This window comes from Hyla sarda, chromosome 2 (genome assembly GCF_029499605.1).
Source record: "Hyla sarda isolate aHylSar1 chromosome 2, aHylSar1.hap1, whole genome shotgun sequence".
Taxonomy (NCBI): Eukaryota; Metazoa; Chordata; class Amphibia; order Anura; family Hylidae; genus Hyla; species Hyla sarda.
This window is the reverse complement of record NC_079190.1, coordinates 112152455-112171862: the sequence shown is the minus strand read 5'-3', so window position 1 is coordinate 112171862 and position 19408 is coordinate 112152455. Positions and strand designations below refer to the sequence as shown.

Here is a 19408-nt window from a genome sequence, read left to right as displayed (position 1 = left end):
CTTCAGTCCCAGCTCTCTGCAGGTCATTCACTAGGTCCCCTCATGTGGTTCTGGCATTTTTGCTCACCGTTCTTGTGATCATTTTGATACCACGGGGTGAGATCTAGCGTGGAGCCCCAGATCAAGGGAGATTATCAGTGGTCTTGTATGTGTTTCATTTTCTAATTGCTCCCACGGTTGATTTCTTCATACCAAGCTGCTTGCCTATTGCAGATTCAGTCTTCCCAGCCTGGTGTAGGCCTACAATTTTGTTTCTGGTGTCCTTCGACAGCTCTTTGGTGTTGGTTATAAATTCTTTAGAAATAAGACAATGTGATTTTATGGATTTTTTTTCCTCATTATGTCTCTCATAGTTGAGGTATATCTATGATGAATATTACAGGCCTCTCTCATCTTTTATGACTAGATTGTTACTTGCAGCCAGATATTGTACCATGTCACAAAGCTCACATAATGACAATAAGTTTAGTGGACCCCAAGGGACTCAACAGTTACCAGATCTCAATTCAATAGGTCCCCTTTGGGATGTGGTAGATTCTCAGCATTGATGTGCAGCCTACACATCTGCTGCTTTCCAGCACCTTGTAAAAAGTATGCCATGAAGAATGAAGACAGTTCTAGTTAGGTATTGTATTTTGAAGCTGGATTGTAGGTTTATATAATTCACTTTAAGAACAGTTTGGTTAAGCAGATAAATCACAGACTAGTATAAGTAAGTTAGACACTTACCATCTAAGACAGAGAACGATAAGCAGTATATCACAGATTCTCCTTTGACAGCAAAAAGTAGACGATGTCCATCTGGACTCCAACATCCAGTCTGTGTGGCGGAAAGACAAAAACATACTAAAACATGATGAAACAGGGACGACAATGATAGATATAATGTAGTTCCCTCTATAAACAGACCTGACAGCGGCCGCTAAGTGTTGGCCAGCGCTCACAAGTCCACATGTGTGTTTCCCATACCCTGGAAGATACAAACATTGTTATAATGAACAAAGCCAATGTACACATCACAACATACGTAATCTGCTCACCTGAACACGGCAGATGGGGTGGTAGACAGCACCTTGCTACCATCTGGAGACCAGGACAGGAAAGTGACACCACCACCTCCTCCTCTCTGTAGAGGTACACAGCTCTCTGTAGAGACGTCCCACACCTGACAACACAGGAGAAAAACGTGACTTCACGAATGACTAAAGGGTAGCAAACCAATTTACAATGCCTTTGGAAGGTATTCAGATCTTTTCACATTTTCAATGTTGTTGCTTAAAAAAATCATTCTGCACTTTATACCCCATAATGAGAATGTGAAAACAGAATGATAGAAATCTTTGCTAATTTATTGAAAACGAAAAACTTAAATATTGCATTGACATAAGTATTCAGACCCTTTACTCAGTACTTCGTTAAAGCCCCTTACAGCAGTTACAGTCCTTAAGTATGATTCCACAAGGTTTGCACCCCTGGATTTGGGAATTTTCTGCAGATCCTCTCAAGCTATTTCAGGTTAGATAGAAACCGTCAGTAAAAGCCATTTTTGTGTTTCTCAAGTTTGATTGAGTTTAAGTCAGGGCTCTGGCTGGGCCACTCAAGGATATTCACAGAGTTGACCCTAAGCCACTCCTGTGTCGTCTTGGGGGTCATTGTCTTGTGGGAGGTGAACCTTTGGTCCAGATCACTCTGGATTAGGTTTTATTTAGAATATCTTTGTACTTTGCTCGAACCTGACCAGTCTTCCCTGTCCATGTTGTAACTACGCTTTACGGTAGCAATCTTATTGGGCTGCTGATGAGCAGATTTTTAAGTCTGCAGTTTGTCAGTTTCTGAGTAACGATGAAGACTTCATTCCTTTAATGAAAACATGTGTAATCTACAATTGGAAATCCACTGCATGTCGGCTTGCTCTAAATGCGACTTTTCTTTTACCCATACCTGTCAGTTTTATACATGTACATACACCCCTCAACAGGTTTCAAAACAAAAATGCTGCGTTGGGGTTATTCCGCTTTCTGTCCCAGCATTTGTTCTATGTAAGTTTTACATTGTGATGTCAGCCTTTCTTAGCCTGCTATTTTATTTGTTTTATGATTGTTAAAGTTGCACCAGCGCTTTTCATATACATTCTACTGTATGATTTGCGTACTTAAGGGCATTGGGTGTCATGTTCTCCAATTCCCTCCAGTAGGGGGTTCCTCTTGTAATTTGTGAATTGTCATTTTATTATGTATGAGTGAAGATTTTCAATGTTTGCTATTCTCTTTGATGTGCCACTTGAAGAAAAATAACAAAGAATGCACTCACCCGGTAAATGACTTGCTTGAAGAAATTTATTCTAAAAGGCAGTAAGTGTACAGAGGGTAGGATCAGGAATCATCTCGTGAGGTGCTCCCTGATCCTACCTGCTGTACACTTACTGCCTTTTAGAATAAACTTCTTCAAGCAAGTCATTTACGGGGTGAGTGCATTCTTTTCTATTCTCTTTGATGTCCCACTTTTGTAGACTGCCCCTGTCAGAATAGCACCCCCGTCTACGATCCACCACCCACACCTCAGTTTCTCCAGCCTATAGGACGCTATACATACTGTGCAGACTTTTCTTTCTTGCTTTGAGTTTTCTTGAAGTGATTTAGTTTTTTGCTTTTTTATATATGCATTTAATCCAGCATTTTACTGCAATTATAATAACTGATTTTGAGAAAAAGTCCAGCCCTGACTGGTGCAGTTGTTACTCACCAACATTGCAGTGTCGACAGGGGATGCAGACAGTAACACACCACCTTTGGGAGACCAAGCTACACTAGTGACTGGACTGTGACCTGGATGTGAAAGGATCTGAGCACAACCTGATGAGGGCCTGTCAACAAAAACTCAGATATAAAAAGAATAACTACAATATTAAAGCAACATTCTAGTAATAGGCTATTAACAATTCACTCCATAAGTGATAACTGCTAGATGGGCGGGGATCTGACCATTGGGAACCCCTCTGATCAGTAGAATGAGGACTCTGTGTAGTCCCTACTTCACCCTTTAAATGAAGCAGGAGGTGAAACATGCACACTACTGCTCTAGTCAAACTATATGGAACTAATGGTGATTGCCGGATGCTGTTCTTGGCTATTACCATAATACTCACACACCTCGAATGGAGTGGCAGTGTGCATGCTCAACGGCCACTCAATGCCAACAGGGAACAAAGGACCAAAGGACACATGCAGGGATTAATAAATGTGTTACCTTGTGGACAAAGAGGTGGGGTCGATGTGCCACACCAGGACACAGCTCTGACATGCCACTGCTAAAATAGATGCACACAATGGTTTCCATGCCATGCTTGCCACATCCTTCTGCAAACGGTGTTTCAATGTGGGTATTGTTGGGCTAAAATGTATAAAATAAATAATATTGTACTGCATTATCATACATGTAGGGTAAATTACATATATTTCCATAGGGTTCATTAAAAAAAATTATATATATATATATTTGCTCAACTACACAGTAATCATCTAATTAAATCAATCTTTATTCTGGACCGAAGAATTATATAGTAGGCATTGACATAGGCCCTTTATTTGCACCTGGGACTGGCTTATTTTTTCCCAAATACCTCTGCAGTATTATCTTTATGTATACAGGATTTTAACAGTGTATGCGACTTTAACAACGATAACGTACAGTGATCCCTCAACTTACAATGGCCTCAACATACCATAGTTTCATCATACAATGTTTTTTTCTGGACCATTGTAACTTGAAACCAGACTCAACATACAATGATACGGACAGTCCAGATCTGTAAAACATGTCAATGGCCGGAAGAACTGACCAATCAGAATGGGCATTCACTGGTAAATCACCTGTATTACTGAAGTGCATGCACTGACTAGCTGTCTGGCAGCGCCCCCTACAGTATAGGGAGGAACTACAAGTTCTGTACTACTCCTAACCTGTGCCAGGGTTAGCTGCTCCTTTGGACACCAAGTAAGGGCGGCTCCATTTGGGACAGTGTGTGTACTGTATAGGACCCTGAAGAAGCTCCTGTCCTCTACGTAAACCATTTTTTTCCCAACCAGGGTGTCTCCAGCTGTTGCAAAACTACAACTCCCAGCATGCCCGGACAGCCAACGGCTGTCCGGGCATGCTGGGAGTTGTAGTTTTGCAACAGCTGGAGGCACCCTGGTTGGGAAACACTGACATAGACAGTGATTCACAGTTCCCAGCAGCTTTTTCTTACTTTCATATGTAAGGATTTGTTTTATCTATATTAGTTATCTACTAATTTTTCTTTATTCCTCGCATTTTCCTATTTTTTGGGTGACATTTTGGGGCTTCAGAACCAATTACCAGGTTTCCATAGAGTTATGGTCTTAACATACAATGGTTTCAACATACAATGGTCGTCCTGGAACCAATTAATATTGTAACTTGAGGGACTACTGTACATGAATGACATGGGTGCGCTAGGGGACTTGGCTAGCTCACAAGCTGAGCTTGCCTAATATGCAGTGAGTTCCAGGTGCTATGAGCAGCTGGGGCTTACCGTTAATGCCGGACATCAGCGACCATGTTGATGTCTGACATTAACCCTTTAGATGCTGTGATCAATGTCAATCACTGCATCTAAATGCTAGAAATACAGTTGCTAGTGAGTTGGGGGTCCCAATAAGCGGAGGAAATTGAGTTAAAGGAAATCTGTCATCAGTGTCACTCGCACTAACCTGCTTGTACAGGCTGGTAGTCCGGGCCACCATGATGATAATGATACTTACCTATCCCTGATCCAAGGTCCTGTTCATCTATTATCCTCCTTATTTGGGCAGCAGACTAGGTGCACAGGTGGCGCTCCAGAAGCACGCTGATGTCACTTGCTGCTGCTTCCTCACTATGCCCAGGTGTGAGGAGACTTGGGGAAGCAACAGCGGTGACGTCAGCTTGCTCCTAAAGTGTCACCGATTCCCCAAGCCTGCTGCCCGAATAAGGAGGAAAACGGGAGAATGGGACCACGGATCGTGGATAGGTAATTATCATCAGGGTCGCTCGAACTACCAGCAGGTTAGTGTGTGTGACCCTGATGATAGATTCTCTTTAAAGTTTTTATTATTTTTAAGGCAGCCTGGTGACAATACTTTAAAAAAGTTAAAGGGGTACTCCGCCCCCAGACATCTTATCCCCTATCCAAAGGATAGGGGATAAGATGTCAGATCGCCGCGGTCCCGCTGCTGGGGAGCCCCGGGATCGCCGCTGTGGCACCGCGCGAGTTCACTCTGTGCGTAATGACGGGCGATACAAGGGATGGAGCAGCGTGACGTCATGGCTCCGCCCCTCGTGACATCACGTCCCGTCCCCTTAATGCAAGTCTATGGAAGGGGCATGACGACCGCCACGCCCCCTCCCATAGACTTGTATTGAAAGGGGCGGGTCGTGACGTCACGAGAGGCGGAGCCGTGACGTAACGACGCTCTGGCCCCTGTATTGCCCGTCATTACGTGCAGAGCGAACTCGCTCTGCGCTGTAATGATAGCGGGGTGCTGCAGCGGGGATCCCGGGGATCCCCAGCAGCGGGAACGCGGCGATCTGACATCTTATCCCCTATCCTTTGGATAGGGGATAAGATGTCTAGGGGCGGAGTACCCCTTTAAACACAGGACAACCCCTTTAAGCATACTTATTTTCTTAAAAAAAGAAAAATTGCTGCATCAGTAAGGGGTAACAAAGAAGGATTTTATTAGAAGATTACTGGATGTGCAATGCTTTAAATTTTCACCACTTTTTTCCATTTTTGTGCATTGCTACAGCTATGATTTGTAATCCTGAAAACACAGAAATCCACCTCAGTCTCATTAAAAGCTTAGATTGTTGCTCTGACCCTCCCTTATGCTTTACACTGCATGTCTGCTTGTTTATACTGGCTGCCATGTACAGTCCCAAGCCCCTTAGTAAACCAAAGAGATTTAAGCTTGTAGTTTGCAATTATTCTACCTGGAGAAAAATACCTGGACACTGCTACACATATACTAAGGGAAATGACAAATACTAACACTGCCCATACATATCTTACCTTCCTGTGGTGTATATCCGAATAGAGTCATCTACAAGTGCTAAGGCAAATTTGGTGGTGTGAGGATGCCAAGCGAAGGCTCGGAGTGAACAGCCGGTCCTGATATGAAAGAACACAACCATTTAAATACCAGAAAACTGTCTTAGTTGACAAAACTGAAGTCAACAGTTACTTACCAGTCACAAGCCTGAGAAAACTCAGCTGTGAGATCCTCGCTCTTCATCTGTGGACACAAATATAGTTCTCAATATTAGAATGTTAGAAAGACTTAACTAAAGATTATATGTTTCTATATCTTTCATATACTATAAGGGACAATAACATGAGTGACACCTCTCTGCTAGTAGGGAAAGACATGGACCCATATTCTTAGGATTGGTGGGGGCCCAGGACTCTCAATAATCATTTATGGTATATGCATACGGATTCCATTAACACCGTGCCAACATGATCCCATTTCTATGTGCCCATAGTGCCAAAACCCTTAGTGTGGCACTGATAATCAAGAAGTTGATCACTTACTATGTTTTAGGGTAAATTGACACCATGACGGGCTACTTACTAAAAGATGTGGAAAAAGTGATCCATGGAAAGAAGAGACCCATCGACATGCGGCAAGAAAACAGCGTGAAACACGACAGAGTAAAGGGGGCACTGCAAGGGGGAAAAAAAATCCACTAAGACTAATGTCTGAAAAAAAACTAAGACAAAATCTAATATTCTCCCATTTTATAATCAAAATAAAATATGCATCATAACGACTGGCTTTAGAGCCTCTAATAATATGGCATTCAGACATTACCCTCTTCCTCAGAGTTGGAGAGCTCTTCCAATAGTCCAGCAAGTCCCATTTGGTGCCTGAAGTGGAAAACCAATTGTTTATTCCATTTATAAAAAAAACACTATCTGGGTAGTATCCACATATAAGTAGCAGAATCATATAAAGAACCACAAGGGACTCACCAAGTGTTTAAACAGCGTTTCCAGACCGTCTCCTTGTGATGTATAAAGGCTGTTTTACTGCTCAGCTCCATCCGCCCCGGAGCCTTCAGGGCATCTAGAGGAATCATCAGTTCAGGAACATTTACCATCTGTAAGGACATAAAAGGACCAGGCTGTGACAGAATGACAGCAAACTGCTGACTGATGTAGTTCACTAGTCGCAACCACTATGTCTGCATCATTGTAACCATACCATCCTTGCCAACCAAATTTTTAGATCTATAGTGACCATGCTCAATGGGGGAGATTTATCAAAGCTGTCTATGTCCCGCATCAATATAGACCAAACTACAGAGGGTTAGGCCGGTCTATTTTGCGCCAAATTTATCAAAAGTCGCACGGCTCTTGATAAACTCTGCGAACAGACTTTGGGATCTATGCTTTAGACTGTATATAATCCTGCTCCAACATGGTCTGACATTTCAGTGTACTTTCAGCCGATGCGACTTGTCACTGAAAAGTCGCTTTTGATAAATTCGGCACCAATGCATTTTTCTGTCTAAAATAGACTAGAATGCATCATGTTCTAAAAATCCTCTAAAGCAAAAGTCGCAAAAAAGTCGCACATATTTAGACTGCGACTTTCTGTGCGACAAATTTAGACGGGAAAAAACAGTCTAAATCCTTTGATAAATCTCCCCCAATGTGTGCCAAACCATAGACTGCAGATGTAGCTAGGATTTCCAATCTTCCATAAGACCAATTGAGGACTGTTGTAAAGATTTGGCCAGTCATATTAAAGGCCACAGAGCAAACCATCACTCCATAGAGAGCAAGATATTCTGTATCTGGATAAATAGGGGTCTGTATTCTATGAATGGGATACATTAGGACATGTTCATCCAAGACTTCCATCACACGGTAACTGTAGAGAATTAATGGCCTCCACTGAAAACTAGGGATGTCCACTGATGGATGTCACATTTGCAATCCCCTAATCCCCACCACCTTGTTCCGATTATAGCTGCCTTTAGGGGACCCACAATGGTTTAAAGGGGTACTCCACTGCCCCAGCGTCCGGAACATTTAGTTCCAAAAGCTGGGTGCGGGGTCGTGATGTCACAGCCACACCCCTTCAATGCAAGTCTATGGGAGGGGACAAACGCCCCCTCCCACAGACTTGCATTGAGGGGGCGTGGCCGTGACATCACGACCCCGCAGCCCGCACCCAGCTTTCAGAACTAAATGTTCTGAACGCTAGGGCAGTGGAGTACCCCTTTAAGGAAAAATGCAGGGATATCTTAAAGTTTATCATATCAGAGTTGATGGCAGTCAATCTCCACACCCATGTAATCCTGCAACCAATGAAGGAATTTTAATGGTTGCTGCTTGGTGCTGTAAGTGCCAGATAGTGTTCATCTGTACTAATAACACACCAATGGAGGGTAAAGGACATCTGTCACCATACCTAGATGGTCAGGTAGAAAGTATAGTGTAGAGATAAATAACGGTCCTGCACATCTGTATTAAGTGGTGGGTGCCAAGTTGAAGGATTTTCCAATCTGTATACCAATAGAAAAGCAAATCACGACACTCCAATAGCAGATGCATTTTTTTTCTATTGTGAAACCTACGTTCAAAGTGAAAGTAGACAAATTGTAGAACCATGGCGGTAATGTTGGCACCCCTGAAATTTTTCTAGAAAATTAAGTATTTCTCACAGAAAAGGATCGCAGTAACACATGTTTTGCTATACACATGTTTATTCCCTTTGTGTGTATTGGAACTAAACCAAAAAAGGAGGGGAAAAAAGCAAATTGGACATAATGTCACACCAAACTTAATATTTGGTTACACGCCCTTTGGAAAAAATAACTGAAATCAGTCGCTTCCAATAACCATTAATAAGCTTCTTACACCTCTCAGTCGGAATGTTGGACCACTCTTCCTTTGCAAACTGCTCCAGGTCTCTTATTGGAAGGCGCCTTTTCCCAACAGCAATTTTAAGATCTCTCCACAGGTGTTCAATGGGATTTAGATCTGTACTCATTGCTGGAGACTTCAGAACTCTCCAGCGCTTTGTTGCCATCCATTTCTGAGTGATTTTTGACGAATGTTTGGGGTCATTGTTCTGCTGGAAGACCCAGGATCTTGGATGCAAACCCAGCTTTCTGACACTGGGCAGTACAGCGCGACCCACAATCCGTTGGTAATCCTCAGATTTCATGATGCCTTGCACACATCAAAGGCACCCAGTGCCGGAGGCAGCAAAACAACCCCAAAACATCATTGAACCTCCACCATATTTCACTGTAGGTACTGTGTTCTTTTCTTCGTAGGCCTCATTCAGTTTTCGGTAAACAGTAGAATGACGTGCTTTACCAAAAAGCTCTATCTTGGTCTCATCTGTCCACAAAACATTTTCCCAGAATGATTTTGTCAGCAGTGGGGTCCTCCTGGGTCTCCTGCCACAGCGTTTCATTTCATTTAAATATTGACGGATAGTTCGCACTGACACTGATGCTCCCTGACCCTGCAGGACAGCTTGAATATCTTTGGAACTTGTTTGGGGCTGCTTATCCACCATCCAGACTATCCTGCGTTGACACCTTTCATAAATTTTTCTCTTCCGTCCACGCCCAGGGAGATTAGCTACAGTGCCATGGGTTGCAAACTTCTTGATAATGTTGCGCACTGTGGACAAAGGCAAATCTAGATCTCTGGAGATGGACTTGTAACCCTGAGATTGTTGATATTTTTCCACAATTTTGGTTCTCAAGTCCTCAGACAGCTCTCTTCTTCTCTTTCTGTTGTCAATGCTTAGTGTGGCACACACAGACACACAATGCAAAGATTAAGTGAACTTCTCTCCTTTTTATCTGCTTTCAGGTGTGATTTTTATATTGCCCACACCTGTTACTTGCCCCAGGTAAGTTTAAAGGAGCATCACATGCTTGAAATAACCTAATGTTTTCACAATTTTGAAAGGGTGACAATAATTTTGTCCAGACCATTTTTGGAGTTTGGTGACATTATAGTTACATAGTTACATAGTTAGTACGGTCGAAAAAAGACACATGTCCATCAAGGGAATTAAGGGGTAGGGGTGTGGCGCGATATTGGGGAAGGGATGGGATTTTATATTTCTTCATAAGCATTAATGTTATTTTGTTCCATGAATGTATCTAATCCTGTTTTAAAGCTGTTAATTGTTCCTGCTGTGACCAGTTCCTGAGGTAGACCGTTCCATAAATTCACAGTCCTCACGGTAAAGAAGGCGTGTCGCCCCTTTAGACTAAACCTTTTCTTCTCCAGACGGAGGGAGTGCCCCCTCGTCCTTTGGCGGGGGTTTAACCTGGACCAGTTTTTCTCCATATTTTTTTGTATGGGCCATTTATATACTTATATACGTTTATCATATCCCCCCTTAAACGTCTCTTCTCAAGACTAAACAATTGTAACTCCTTTAATTGCTCCTCATAGCTAAGATGTTCCATGCCCCATATTAGTTTAGTCGCGAGTCTCTGCACCCTTTCCAACTCTGCAGTGTCCCTTTTATGTACAGGCGACCAAAACTGAACAGCATATTCCAGGTGAGGCCGTACCAATGCTTTATAAAGGGGGAGTATTATGTCCCTGTCCCTTGAATCCATGCCTCTTTTTATACATGACAATATCCTGCTGGCTTTGGAAGCAGCAGCCTGACATTGCATGCTATTCTGTAGTCTGTGATCTACAAGTACACCCAGATCCTTCTCTACCAGTGACTCTGCCAGTTTAATCCCCCCTAAGACATACGATGCATGCAGGTTATTAGTACCCAGATGCATAACTTTACATTTATCCACATTGAACCTCACTTGCCAAGTGGATGCCCAGACACTTAGTCTATCCAAGTCATCTTGTAACCTATACACATCCTCTATAGACTGTACCATGCTACAAAGCTTGGTGTCATCTGCAACGATAGAAACAGAGCTGTTAATACATCCTCTATATCATTGATAAATAAATTAAACAACAGCGGTCCCAGTACTGAACCTTGGGGTACACCACTAATAACCGGGGACCAATCAGAGTACGAATCATTGACCACCACTCTCTGGGTACGATCCATGAGCCAGTGTTCAATCCAGTTACAAACTAAAATTTCCAAACCCAAAGACCTTAACTTACCTGTCAGACGTCTATGAGGGACAGTATCAAACGCTTTGGCAAAATCCAGAAACACTATATCCACAGCCATTCCTCTGTCAAGGCTTCTACTCACCTCTTCATAAAAGCAAATTAGATTGGTTTGACAACTTCTATCCTTAGTAAACCCATGCTGGCTATCACTTATAATACAATTATCCCCTATGTATTCCTGTATGTAATCCCTTATAAGTCCTTCAAACAATTTACCCACAATGCACATTAGTCTTACCGGTCTATAGTTTCCTGGGGAAGACCTAGAGCCCTTTTTGAAGATTGGCACCACATTCGCCTTGCGCCAGTCCAATTATGTCCAATTAGCTTTTTTCCCCTCCTTTTTTGGTTTAGTTCCAATACACACAAAGGGAATAAACATGTGTATAAGCAAAACATGTGTTACTGCAATCCTTTTCTGTGATAAATACTTCATTTTGTTGAAAAATTTCAGGGGTGCCAACATTTACAGCCATGACGGTAAGTGGCTGGTGCTTTAGTAATCTTTTTTCCCAGAAGTAGACCAGCACAAGTAGTAGTAAATATATAACACAACATTTCAACCATTGGAAGATTCAGAGACTTTTCAGCAGCTGTTGATCTGCAGAACGCTGGATGACTGCAAGGACTCTCACCCCCCCCCCCCACCCAATGATGGACTGAAGTGCGATAAAGCAGCGTGCCTCTCACCAATCTGTACTTTTGGTGCATGTATTAGCATCTGGCAGCAACTCTTAAAGGAAACCTTTCAGAGATCTGATGACAGATGAATTTCCCACACTATAAAATTGATGTATAGCCTACTAAAGAAAAGAGTGAACACCAATACAATCTCATAAACTGTACTGGTAAAACAGATCTTACCGCGGTATGAAATGAGGGTGGTGGGCTTTCATTGACCAGCCAGGGGATCATCGTGTTGTTGTATTCAAACAGCGCAACATCGCCACGGGGAAGAGGAGGAGGGAACAGGTCCAAGGAGCACATCTTGGTCTGTGTATGACAGAGGGCAACATTTGAGAAAGTGAGGGGCTCAGTGTATTACTGACAATTAACCTTCTGTAAAGTGAGAGATGTCTGGTCTCCTATGGACAAATTCACCTAAAGACATCATACACATCCCAGATATAACTAATGTCACTGACATCATACACATCCCAGATATCACTAGTGTCACTGAAATCATACACATCCCAGATATCACTAATGTCACTGAAATCATACACATCTCAGATATCACTAATGTCACTGAAATCATACACATCTCAGATATCACTAATGTCACTGAAATCATACACATCACATCCCAGATATCACTAATGTCACTGACATCATACACATCTCAGATATCACTAATGTCACTGAAATCATACACATCTCAGATATCACTAATGTCACTGAAATCATACACATCTCAGATATCACTAATGTCACTGAAATCATACACATCCCAGATATCACTAATGTCACTGAAATCATACACATCCCAGATATCACTAATGTCACTGAAATCATACACATCCCAGATATCACTAATGTCACTGAAATCATACACATCTCAGATATCACTAATGTCACTGAAATCATACACATCTCAGATATCACTAATGTCACTGAAATCATACACATCACATCCCAGATATCACTAATGTCACTGACATCATACACATCTCAGATATCACTAATGTCACTGAAATCATACACATCACATCCCAGATATCACTAATGTCACTGACATCATACACATCTCAGATATCACTAATGTCACTGATATCATACACATCCCAGACATCACTAGTGTCACTGACATCATACACATCTCAGATATCACTAATGTCACTGAAATCATACACATCCCAGATATCACTAATGTCACTGAAATCATACACATCCCAGATATCACTAATGTCACTGACATCATACACATCTCAGATATCACTAATGTCACTGAAATCATACACATCTCAGATATCACTAATGTCACTGAAATCATACACATCCCAGATATCACTAATGTCACTGAAATCATACACATCCCAGATATCACTAATGTCACTGAAATCATACACATCCCAGATATCACTAATGTCACTGAAATCATACACATCTCAGATATCACTAATGTCACTGAAATCATACACATCTCAGATATCACTAATGTCACTGAAATCATACACATCACATCCCAGATATCACTAATGTCACTGACATCATACACATCTCAGATATCACTAATGTCACTGAAATCATACACATCACATCCCAGATATCACTAATGTCACTGACATCATACACATCTCAGATATCACTAATGTCACTGACATCATACACATCCCAGACATCACTAGTGTCACTGACATCATACACATCTCAGATATCACTAATGTCACTGAAATCATACACATCCCAGATATCACTAATGTCACTGAAATCATACACATCCCAGATATCACTAATGTCACTGAAATCATACACATCCCAGATATCACTAATGTCACTGAAATCATACACATCTCAGATATCACTAGTGTCACCGACATCATACACATCTCAGATATCACTAATGTCACTGACATCATACACATCTCAGATATCACTAGTGTCACTGACATCATACACATCATATCCCAGACATCACTAGTGTCACTGACATCATACACATCCCAGATATCACTAGTGTCACTGACATCACACACATCACATCCCAGACATCACTAGTGTCACTGACATCATACACATCCCAGATATCACTAGTGTCACTGACATCATACACATCCCAGATATCACTAGTGTCACTGACATCATACACATCCCAGATATCACTAGTGTCACTGACATCATACATCCCAGATATCACTAGTGTCACTGACATCATACACATCCCAGATATCACTAGTGTCACTGACATCATACACATCACATCCCAGATATCACTAGTGTCACTGACATCATACACATCCCAGACATCACTAGTGTCACTGACATCATACACATCCCAGATATCACTAGTGTCACTGACATCATACACATCCCAGATATCACTAGTGTCACTGACATCATACACATCCGATATCACTAGTGTCACTGACATCATACACATCCCAGATATCACTAGTGTCACTGACATCATACATCCCAGATATCACTAGTGTCACTGACATCATACACATCCCAGATATCACTAGTGTCACTGACATCATACACATCCCAGATATCACTAGTGTCACTGACATCATACACATCCCAGATATCACTAGTGTCACTGACATCATACATCCCAGATATCACTAGTGTCACTGACATCATACATCCCAGATATCTCTAGTGTCACTGACATCATACACATCACATCCCAGACATCACTAGTGTCACTGACATCATACACATCCCTGATATCACTAGTGTCACCGACATCATACACATCCCAGATATCACTAGTGTCACTGACCTCATACACATCCCAGATATCACTAGTGTCACCGACATCATACACATCCCAGATATCACTAGTGTCACTGACATCATACACATCCCAGACATCACTAGTGTCACTGACATCATACACATCCCAGATATCACTAGTGTCACTGACATCATACACATCCCGATATCACTAGTGTCACTGACATCATACACATCCCAGATATCACTAGTGTCACTGACATCATACATCCCAGATATCACTAATGTCACTGACATCATACACATCCCAGATATCACTAGTGTCACTGACATCATACACATCCCAGATATCACTAGTGTCACTGACATCATACACATCCCAGATATCACTAGTGTCACTGACATCATACACATCCCAGATATCACTAGTGTCACTGACATCATACACATCCCAGATATCACTAGTGTCACTGACATCATACACATCCCAGATATCACTAGTGTCACTGACATCATACATCCCAGATATCACTAGTGTCACTGACATCATACACATCACATCCCAGACATCACTAGTGTCACTGACATCATACACATCCCAGATATCACTAGTGTCACCGACATCATACACATCCCAGATATCACTAGTGTCACCGACATCATACACATCCGATATCACTAGTGTCACTGACATCATACACATCCCAGATATCACTAGTGTCACTGACATCATACACATCCCAGATATCACTAGTGTCACTGATATCATACACATCCCAGACATCACTAGTGTCACTGACATCATACACATCCCAGATATCACTAGTGTCACTGACATCATACACATCCCAGATATCACTAGTGTCACTGACATCATACACATCCCAGATATCACTAGTGTCACTGACATCATACACATCCCAGATATCACTAGTGTCACTGACATCATACATCCCAGATATCACTAGTGTCACTGACATCATACATCCCAGATATCACTAGTGTCACTGACATCATACACATCCCAGATATCACTAGTGTCACTGACATCATACATCCCAGATATCATTAGTGTCACTGACATCATACACATCCCAGATATCACTAGTGTCACTGACATCATACATGCCAGATATCACTAGTGTCACTGACATCATACACATCCCAGATATCACTAGTGTCACTGACATCATACACATCCCAGACATCACTAGTGTCACTGACATCATACACAACCCAGACATCACTAGTGTCACTGACATCATACACATCCCAGATATCACTAGTGTCACTGACATCATACACATCCCAGATATCACTAATGTCACTGACATCATACATCCCAGATATCACTAGTGTCACTGACATCATACACATCCCAGATATCACTAGTGTCACTGACATCATACACAACCCAGACATCACTAGTGTCACTGACATCACACACATCACATCCCAGACATCACTAGTGTCACTGACATCATACACAACCCAGACATCACTAGTGTCACTGACATCATACACATCCCAGATATCACTAGTGTCACTGACATCATACACATCCGATATCACTAGTGTCACTGACATCATACACATCCCAGATATCACTAGTGTCACTGACATCATACACAACCCAGACATCACTAGTGTCACCGACATCATACACATCCCAGACATCACTAGTGTCACTGACATCATACACAGCCCAGATATCACTAGTGTCACTGACATCATACACAGCCCAGATATCACTAGTGTCACTGACATCATACACATCCCAGATATCACTAGTGTCACTGACATCATACACATCCCAGACATCACTAGTGTCACTGACATCATACACAGCCCAGATATCACTAGTGTCACTGACATCATACACATCCCAGATATCACTAGTGTCACTGACATCATACACATCCCAGACATCACTAGTGTCACTGACATCATACACATCCCAGATATCACTAGTGTCACTGACATCATACACATCCCAGATATCACTAGTGTCACTGACATCATACACATCCCAGACATCACTAGTGTCACTGACATCATACACATCCCAGATATCACTAGTGTCACTGACATCATACACAACCCAGACATCACTAGTGTCACCGACATCATACACATCTCAGATATCACTAGTGTCACTGACATCATACACATCCCAGATATCACTAGTGTCACTGACATCATACACATCCGATATCACTAGTGTCACTGACATCATACACATCCCAGATATCACTAGTGTCACTGACATCATACACAACCCAGACATCACTAGTGTCACTGACATCATACACATCCCAGACATCACTAGTGTCACTGACATCACACACATCACATCCCAGACATCACTAGTGTCACTGACATCATACACATCCCAGACATCACTAGTGTCACTGACATCACACACATCACATCCCAGACATCACTAGTGTCACTGACATCATACACATCCCAGACATCACTAGTGTCACTGACATCATACACATCACATCCCAGACATCACTAGTGTCACTGACATCATACACATCCCAGACATCACTAGTGTCACTGACATCATACACATCCCAGACATCACTAGTGTCACTGACATCATACACATCCCAGACATCACTAGTGTCACTGACATCACACACATCACATCCCATCCCAGACATCACTAGTGTCACTGACATCATACACATCCCAGACATCACTAGTGTCACTGACATCACACACATCACATCCCAGATATCACTAGTGTCACTGACATCATACACATCCCAGATATCACTAGTGTCACTGACATCATACACATCTCAGATATCACTAATGTCACTGACATCATACACATCCCAGACATCACTAGTGTCACTGACATCATACACATCCCAGACATCACTAGTGTCACTGACATCATACACATCCGATATCACTAGTGTCACTGACATCATACACATCCCAGATATCACTAGTGTCACTGACATCATACACAACCCAGACATCACTAGTGTCACCGACATCATACACATCCCAGACATCACTAGTGTCACTGACATCATACACAGCGCAGATATCACTAGTGTCACTGACATCATACACATCCCAGATATCACTAGTGTCACTGACATCATACACATCCCAGACATCACTAGTGTCACTGACATCATACACAGCCCAGATATCACTAGTGTCACTGACATCATACACATCCCAGATATCACTAGTGTCACTGACATCATACACATCCCAGACATCACTAGTGTCACTGACATCATACACATCCCAGATATCACTAGTGTCACTGACATCATACACATCCCAGATATCACTAGTGTCACTGACATCATACACATCCCAGACATCACTAGTGTCACTGACATCATACACATCCCAGATATCACTAGTGTCACTGACATCATACACAACCCAGACATCACTAGTGTCACCGACATCATACACATCTCAGATATCACTAGTGTCACTGACATCATACACATCCCAGATATCACTAGTGTCACTGACATCATACACATCCGATATCACTAGTGTCACTGACATCATACACATCCCAGATATCACTAGTGTCACTGACATCATACACAACCAAGACATCACTAGTGTCACTGACATCATACACATCCCAGACATCACTAGTGTCACTGACATCACACACATCACATCCCAGACATCACTAGTGTCACTGACATCATACACATCCCAGACATCACTAGTGTCACTGACATCACACACATCACATCCCAGACATCACTAGTGTCACTGACATCATACACATCCCAGACATCACTAGTGTCACTGACATCATACACATCACATCCCAGACATCACTAGTGTCACTGACATCATACACATCCCAGACATCACTAGTGTCACTGACATCATACACATCCCAGACATCACTAGTGTCACTGACATCATACACATCCCAGACATCACTAGTGTCACTGACATCACACACATCACATCCCAGACATCACTAGTGTCACTGACATCATACACATCCCAGACATCACTAGTGTCACTGACATCACACACATCACATCCCAGATATCACTAGTGTCACTGACATCATACATCCCAGATATCACTAGTGTCACTGACATCATACACATCTCAGATATCACTAATGTCACTGACATCATACACATCCCAGACATCACTAGTGTCACTGACATCATACACATCCCAGACATCACTAGTGTCACTGACATCATACACATCCCAGACATCACTAGTGTCACTGACATCATACACAACCCAGACATCACTAGTGTCACCGACATCATACACATCCCAGACATCACTAGTGTCACTGACATCATACACAGCCCAGATATCACTAGTGTCACTGACATCATACACATCCCAGATATCACTAGTGTCACTGACATCATACACATCCCAGATATCACTAGTGTCACTGACATCATACACATCTCAGATATAACTAATGTCACTGAAATCATACACATCTCAGATATCACTAATGTCACTGACATCATACACATCCCAGATATCACTAATGTCACTGAAATCATACACATCCCAGACATCACTAGTGTCACTGACATCATACATCCCAGATATCACTAGTGTCACTGACATCATACACATCCCAGATATCACTAGTGTCACTGACATCATACACATCCCAGATATCACTAGTGTCACTGACATCATACACATCTCAGATATCACTAATGTCACTGAAATCATACACATCCCAGATATCACTAGTGTCACTGACATCATACACATCCCAGATATCACTAGTGTCACTGACATCATACA

General features: G+C 42.2%; 1 protein-coding gene across 5 annotated transcripts in view; it reads right to left on the bottom strand.

Moving 5' to 3' along the window:
- The window catches only part of AAAS (aladin WD repeat nucleoporin), a 103523-nt gene that overhangs the window by 7018 nt on the left and 77097 nt on the right, over positions 1-19408 (bottom strand). For all 5 annotated transcript variants that reach the window (XM_056555239.1, XM_056555243.1, XM_056555240.1 and 2 more), the window contains exons 2-12: positions 12065-12193; positions 7034-7161; positions 6873-6928; positions 6633-6724; positions 6247-6293; positions 6071-6169; positions 3247-3390; positions 2743-2863; positions 1041-1165; positions 910-970; positions 730-820 (exon numbers count right to left, since the gene is read on the bottom strand). In XM_056555239.1, the coding sequence (XP_056411214.1) occupies positions 730-820; positions 910-970; positions 1041-1165; positions 2743-2863; positions 3247-3390; positions 6071-6169; positions 6247-6293; positions 6633-6724; positions 6873-6928; positions 7034-7161; positions 12065-12187 (1087 nt within the window). In that variant the 5' untranslated portion in view covers positions 12188-12193. The remainder of the gene's footprint in view (positions 1-729; positions 821-909; positions 971-1040; positions 1166-2742; positions 2864-3246; positions 3391-6070; positions 6170-6246; positions 6294-6632; positions 6725-6872; positions 6929-7033; positions 7162-12064; positions 12194-19408) is intronic.